At 44.5% G+C, this 7,689-nt stretch overlaps 1 protein-coding gene across 1 annotated transcript; it reads right to left on the bottom strand.

Moving 5' to 3' along the window:
- Nucleotides 1-3,528: 3,528 nt before the first annotated feature.
- Nucleotides 3,529-4,227, bottom strand: LOC125578946. The gene has a single exon (XM_048742099.1). It carries the CDS (start codon nucleotides 4,225-4,227, stop codon nucleotides 3,529-3,531), a length of 699 nt encoding a protein of 232 aa, XP_048598056.1.
- Nucleotides 4,228-7,689: the final 3,462 nt, after the last annotated feature.

Genomic DNA, 7,689 nt, shown 5'->3' on the forward strand with positions numbered 1-7,689 from the left:
GCACCAGGTTGATGCCATCTCAGATAATAACTTTGGGGAAGTGCTTATAATAATTTGTATTCCTTATTAACATTGTACATCACGAAGGCAAGAAATATACAGATGGTAGTTCGACTGTTACACAAATACAAGAACTGTGATCTAACAAACATATGAGATCCAAGAATATCGGAGATGCTTGTTGGCATATTCTATCACCCCCCTCAGTCTGATCGTTTGGAGACCGAACAGAAAGACTGCGTTTGAAGTAGTTGAAGAGCGGGGATGGCAGGCCTTTCGTGAAGATGTCAGCGAACTGAGAAGAAGATGGAACGTGCAGGACACGTGCTTGGCCCATTGCCACCTTTTCACGTACAAAATGATTATCAATCTCCACATGCTTTGTTCTCTGGTGTTTGACTTGGTTGGTTGATAGATAAACGGCGCTTACGTTGTCACAGTACACGAGTGTTGCAGTCGTAATTGGGCATCGAAGTTCCAGCAGTAGGTTGCGTATGTAGCAAGTTTCTGCGACTACGTTTGCAACTCCCTTGTACTCCGCCTCCGCACTGGAGCGTGACACTGTTGGCTGTCGTTTCGAAGACCAGGAAATGAGATTGTCTCCCAAGTAGACGCAGTAGCCGGAGGTGGACCGGCGGGTGTCAGAACAGCCGTCCCAATCGGCATCAGTGTATATGCAGTTAGGGTCGTTGAGTTTGACTTGTATAGCTGGAGTCCCTGATCAAGTGTCACTTTGATGTACCGAAGCACTCGTTTTAGAGTGTTGAGATGAGGAAGACGAGGGTCGTGCATGTAGAGACATAACTGATGGACAGCATACTGAATGTCCGGACGTGTCAGGGTCAGATATTGTAAGGCGCCAGCAATGCTTCTGTACTCAGTTGGATTGTGAATACGATTACCATCGTCTTGTGAGAGCTTTGACTTGATATCCACCGGTGTGGAAACTGGTTTGCAGTGCTGCATTGACATACGGGACAGGATATCCTTAGCATAAGCAGACTGACTTAACATCATACCTGTGGTGTTTCTGTCGATCTTGATTCCAAGAAAATACGAGAGAGGCCTCTCATCAAACATCTCGAATTCTGTTTTGAGAAGAGTTGCGATGGTTTGCCTTAACACTGGTGATGAAGCGGTGAGAAGAATGTCATCTACATATAGTAGTATGAAAGCTTGTTCATGGCCTTTGCTGTAGACGAATAGTGAGTGGTCGCTGTTACTTCTTACAAACCCCAGCTTGGCAACATACTCAGAGAAGCGAGCATTCCAGGCGTGTGGCGCTTGCTTAAGACCGTAGAGGGCTTTTTCGAGTTTGCAGACATGGTTAGGTTGGGACTTATCGATCATACCCGGTGGCTGGTGCATGTAAACCGGTTTGTCAAGCTTGCCATGGAGGAACACGTTCTTGACATCGAGTTGAAGGACATCCCAGTCCCGTTGAAGAGCCAAGTGTAGAACAGACCGTATTGTGACAGGTTTGACGACAGGACTGAACTTTTCGTCGTAGTCGAGGCCAGCTTCTTGCGACTTGCCATTACCGACCAACCTGGATTTGTGACGAGTAGGGTTGCCTTCTGCATCAACCTTATGCTTATATAACCACATTGAGCGAATTATGTTAGTATCAGGTGGTCTAGGTACAAACCTAAATGTCTCATTCTTAATAATTGCATCGTACTCAGAGGTCATAGAGGGTTTCCAGTTTGGATTAGAGAGAGCTTTTAAATGGCTTGTAGGAATAGGAGAGATAGAAGAAGAAAGAAATGAAAGAACATGTTTCTGTTTGCGTGTGCCGTCTTTGCTATGAGTTGTCATGGGATGACGAGTGTGAGAAGGAGCAGGAGGGACTGGCATCGCTGAAGTATTTAGAGGAGGTGGAGCGGAAGTGTTTTGTAGTTGGGGTTGAATCATAGGACTCTCAAGAATAGACTTGAATAAAGGTGAAGTTTCAGAGAGAGATTCCAAGAAGTTGTAGGCTTGTTTCTTCTCGGGAAGAAGTTGAGCTTAAGGAAAAATTGTTTCGTCAAACACAACATGACGAGAGATAATTATCTTTCTCGTCTGAAGGTCTAAACATCGATACCCTTTATGATTTGCAGGGTAACCGAGAAACAAACAAGGAGTGGACCGTGCGGCTAGCTTGTGAAGATGAGAATGATTGATGTTGGGAAAGCACAAGCAGCCGAACGTTTTGAGGTGATCATAGGATGGCTTTTTGTTGAACAGAACAGTGTATCGCACTTTGTTGTTTATCGAGGTGGAAGGAAGAATGTTCAGAAGGTGAACTGAAGTTTGAAGAGCTTCCACCCAGTAAGTAGGAGAGATACAAGCTTGTAACATGAGGGTGTGGATGGTATTGTTGATAGTACGGATCATACGCTCCGACCTCCCATTCTGTTGGCTCGTGTGGGGGAAGTGGTTGTGAAATCGGGTGTTGTTGTACTCCCCACCATTATCATATTGAAGTGATTTTATTTGACATTTGAACTGCGTTTGAACAAAGTTAGTGACGTGAACGAATTTTGAAAACACTTCCGATTTTTTACGCAGAGGATATACCCATAGAAAGTGTGATTAGTGATCTAAGAATATAACATAATAACGGATACCACTTATACTCGGAATGGGTGATGTCCAAACGTCTGAATGAATCAGCTCAAAAGGTGAAGAACAATAGATTTTGATTCATAAAAAGGAAGTTTTAAGTGTTTACCCAACTGACAAGCTTCACAAAAATTGTGAGAAACCCCTTTATTACATGAAATAGACTTAGAAGAAATCAAAGATTGAAGAGAAGCATTATTAACATGTCCGAGCCTTTTGTGCCAAAGAGAAGGGGAGGCTGCAGTCATGAGAGCAACTGGAGCAGTAGCCGGTTTATTGAAATGACTAGGAAGAGAGTAGAGATCACCATCATTCTCACTGCGGAGAAGAATCCTCCTGGTGTTGAGATCCTTAATTGTAAAACCAAAGGGATCAAATTCAACAGAGCATCAATTGTCATTAGTAAACCGACACACTGAGATAAGATTTTTAATAATATGAGGAGCAACAAGAATGTTTTTCAGAGAGAGACCATGAGAATTTGAAGAAATAAGCGATGAACCAGAACAATTGATAGGAATTTGAGAGCCGTTACCAACTATGACTTTCTTTCCGGTGCAATCATTAAGGACAGAGTTTAGCATACCCGAGGAAGAGGCCAAGTGTGCCGTAGAACCCGAATCCATGTACCAATTTGCCGCACCAGGGTCGCCGATCGTCATGGTGTTGAAGGCATGAGCGAAGTCAGTTGTTGGCTGGAGAGTAGCATCAGCAAAATGGGCCTGAGCTGGGCGTGTTGGCTGCAAGCCTAATATACCACACACATTTTGCTGTGTCCATGGAGTTGGATAGGGCGCCCACTGTGGCATAGGACCCGGAAAGTATGAGGGATGCCACTGCTGGTTCCGTTGTGGGTTCCAATTGTTGTTCCATGTTCGTTGGTTGAAGCCACTGCGACCGCGTCCTCGGTTCTGCTTCTGGTTACCTCGGTTGAACTTCTGCTTCTGTTTTCTCAGTGGAGACAGTGAGAACCGTTGAAGAGGAAGCATTGTCTGTTGTAGCAAGCGTCTTCTGATATCGTTTAAGCCTCTTCTCTTCATTCAGCAGCATTGATTTTGCATCATCAAATGTGGAAAACGGTTCCTTATGTTTGATGACGTTGGTGATGTTATCAAATTTCTCGTTTAAACCGTTAAGTAGGTACATCACAAGGGTTCGATCTGGAACAGGAGCATCAAGGTTCGACAGTAGATCGGAGATGGACTTGAGAGTTTGGCAGTAGTCGTGGACGGATCTGTCTCCAATCTCGGTGGTTTGGAGGTCGTGATCCAATTGGATCGCGCGAGCTTCTTTATTGATTTGAAACTGGTTTTCGATGCGCACCCATATGTCCCTCGCATTACCGCCAGTCTTGAACGTGGAGCGGAACAGAGGCTGCGTGAGTGTGCCGTATAGCCAAAGTTTGACAAGGCCATCTCGTTTGAACCAAGGAGCGTCGTTGACGTCATCTGGAAGGCTTGATCCGTCGAGGTGTTCAAGAACATCAAAGGCTAGGCAGCGTGTTAGGAATAGTTCACGCCATGCATCAAAGTTATGATCATCAAAGTCAAGGATCAAAGGAATATGGGTTTTGATATTGGTTACTCCAAAAGCCCTTTCCCTAGGAGGGTTGGCTTCCATGATTGAAAGAGAGAAGAAACGTGATTTAGAGAGAAGAACAGAAAGAAGAGAAGAAACAATGAGGAAGAAAGGTCTCAAGAGCTAAGGCTTTGATACCATATAATAATTTGTATTTTTTATTAACATTGTACATCACGAAGGCAAGATATATACAGATGGTAGTTTGACTGTTGCACAAATACATGAACTGTAATCTAACAAACATATGAGATCCAAGAATATCGGAGATGCTTGTTGCCATATTCTATCAGTGCTCGAGCAGGAGAAGCTGGAAGAAGATGCTTTCCTGGTCGACACCAACAACTGAGCATTGACCGACACCAACAACTGAGCATCGATCGACATCGACAACTGAGCACCGATCGACATCATCAGCCGAGAATCGATCGACACCACTTTTGAGATCAGACAAAACTGTTCGAATTCAGAGCCGCTCAGATTTGCCGCTCGACACCCCCATCCTCCCACCCTAGCCCGAGTTAATTCAGATAACGTCAATTGGCAACAACACGAAAAAATCGATCGACAACAACATGGAAGCATCGATCGACAACAGCAGAAGAGCAGTGATCGACAACCGTCAATGCCATACCGAGTACGTTTACCAGATCTTGATGCACACCGCTTGAAGGCAAATCGAAATCCATCTTAGACATCAGTTTGCTTAAAGACAACATAGAAGATAAGCCAACAATCTGCAGAAGCACCAGAGCAAGAGCAATCAACCCTAGCTGAAACCTCTTTCGTTGAGAGTGTCGATCGACGACATCTACCAGGTATCGATCAACACCAAACATATGGATATGAACCTGCCATGGAAAGGAAGGCAACGAAAAAAAAGAAATTCCAGTTGAGAAGAGAGTGAAATCTAGGAAACCCTATATTCCCAAACATCCCATGAGAGAAGTTAGCAAAGTGGAACTTGATGGATTTCACAAGAGGGTGAAGAGGGTTCCTAAGGATATGTTTTTTGAGGATGCATATCATAAATATAGACTTGGTAATTTCTTCAGAGAAAGCAGAGAGACAGATAAGGAAATTGATATGTTAACCAACAAGGTCAACAGTAAGCCCAAGAGGACACTGAAGAAGGAACATGATCCTGGAAAGTTCTTGATTCCATGCTCTGATACTGGATCTGCAGTCAGCATCATGGCCATAGACAATGCTGAGCTATTAGGACTAAAGATGGAACCTTCTAAAGATAGTTTCACTTTCGTGGATATCTCCCAAGCAAACTCAGCACGCATGATCAAGAATGTTAAGGTGGAGATAGGGAAATGCATTATCCCTCTAGACTTTCATGCTGTGGATATCAAATCAGGCAAGATATCTTCACTTCTTTTTGGAAGAGCTTTCATGGCTACAGTAGGAGCAGTTTGTGATCTTAAGAGAAATAAGATGTGTCTGACTATTGTTGATGAAACTGTCTTCTATGATCCCATGGAAAAAAAAGAAAAGTGAGGAGCTCATTTCATGCATAGAGATATTTGAAGATCCAGAACCTGCAGCTGATTCAAATTGTGAGACTGCAAAACCAGAATCAGCGTCGGTCGACATTGGAATTGCAGCGTCGCTCGATTTCCAGTCCTCAGAATCAATCGACAATCAGCCTTCAGCATCGGACGACTCTCAGTCTTCAGAATCGATCGACACAAAACCTTCAGCATAGGTCGACACCTTCTGAATTTCAGAACACCCCGAGACTGAAAAGTCTAAGTCTCGGGGAAAGACCAAGAATAGAAAGAAGAAAAAGAAAAAGAAAAAGAATGCAGATGCAGATTCCCTATCGGTAGTTCCTTTGCAATGTCAAGAGGGTAGTCTTGAGCATAGAGTGCGCTGCAGAGGAGGTCCTGAACTTTTTGCCAAGGTTAGGGTGCTATGTGATCAAGAGCTGAGAGAGAAAGGAGAAGTTTTTGGAAGAGCTTTTATCAACTGCATCAGCAAAATGAGGAAGAGAGACACTGAGACTTGTTTTAGAGCAAGTACACATAATCATCCGGACTAAATCACATCTCCAAAGTCAAGCTAAATGACTATAACTAAACGCTGAGTGGGAGGCAACCCACTATTAGGTAATTTCATTTAGTTTAGTTTAGATCGTTACTGATTTTTCGTTGTATATTTATTGCAGGTAAAAAAAATGAACAATAACAACGACACTGTAGCAAGAACATCGATCGACACTGTAGCAGCACTGTGGGAACCGAAATTCGCACTGTCGATTACCGTTTAAATAAGAAAACTAGGAAAACCCTAATTTCCCAGAGGACCCGGATATCTGTTAATTACCACACGTCAAGCAATCAGAACACGAGAACAACAACGACAAAAATAAGGAATCGAAAAGAGAGCAACGTAGATCTTATTCCGAATCTGCGTATGAGCGTTTACAACAAGGTATAAGCCTGGGCTCGAGAGCTGTCGCAGCTCGAAATAACCCTAAGACGGCTAAACCTAATTGAGTCGCAGCTCGAAATAACAAAAACGGAAAAATGCCTAAATTGCTCTAAGTGCTAAGTTTGCTCTGGAAAAAACCTCTTCCATGCTCCTCGCCAAGGACTCCTTATATACTAGCTCCAAAGTCGGTTTACGCTTTTACTCTTCTGCCCTTAAGCTGTCATAGCATAAAAATGGAGATATTCCATTTTTCCCGATCTTCACAATTATCTTCGAAACTTCCATATTTATCCGCGGAAACTTGACATTTATCTTTTCTTGTGGACCAAGCGTAAACCACGTTGTGGTTTACGGGCTTTTGGTTTAGAAATTGTAGGATGGGCCTCGAGTCGTGTTTTAGGTCCTTTTGGGCCGTCTTCCGACTCGAAGCGTTTACTACGATTTCTTTTGATAAGGAATGATCTTTCCGCGGTATTAATCCGCAAAGTTTGATAGATGATTTAGAATAGCGGAAATCATAGACTGAGCTCGCTACGGTCTTCGGGAGATAGCATTGAAGGTTTGACGAGAATGCATGGACTGGTGTCGTCTTGACGTTTCGGAAGAGCTCAGTCGCTACGCAACAACCAAACTTTGGCTCGAGCCCGGTCGCTATGTAGCGATCGAGCGGGACGAATGCTCTTTCGTTACGTAGCGACCGAGCTCTGGCTCGACCTCGGTCGCTACTTAGCGACCGAGCGGGACGATTACTCGGTCGCTACGTAGCGACCGAGCGGGACGATTGCTTGGTCGCTACGTAGCGACTGAGCTTTGGCTCGAGCTCGGTCGCTACGTAGCGACTGAGCTTTGACTCAAGCTCGGTCGCTACGTAGCGACCAAGCGGGTCGATCGCTCGGTCGCTACGTAGCGACCGAGCTTTGGCTCAAGCTCGGTCGCTACGTAGCGACCAAGCTTTGGCTCGAGCTCGGTCGCTATGTAGCGACCGAGCGGGACGAGCGCTCGGTCGCTACGTAGCGACCGACTTTGGCTTGAGCTCGGTCGTTACGTAGTGACCGAGCGGGG

Source organism: Brassica napus, chromosome A10 (assembly GCF_020379485.1).
Source record: "Brassica napus cultivar Da-Ae chromosome A10, Da-Ae, whole genome shotgun sequence".
Classification (NCBI taxonomy): domain Eukaryota; kingdom Viridiplantae; phylum Streptophyta; class Magnoliopsida; order Brassicales; family Brassicaceae; genus Brassica; species Brassica napus.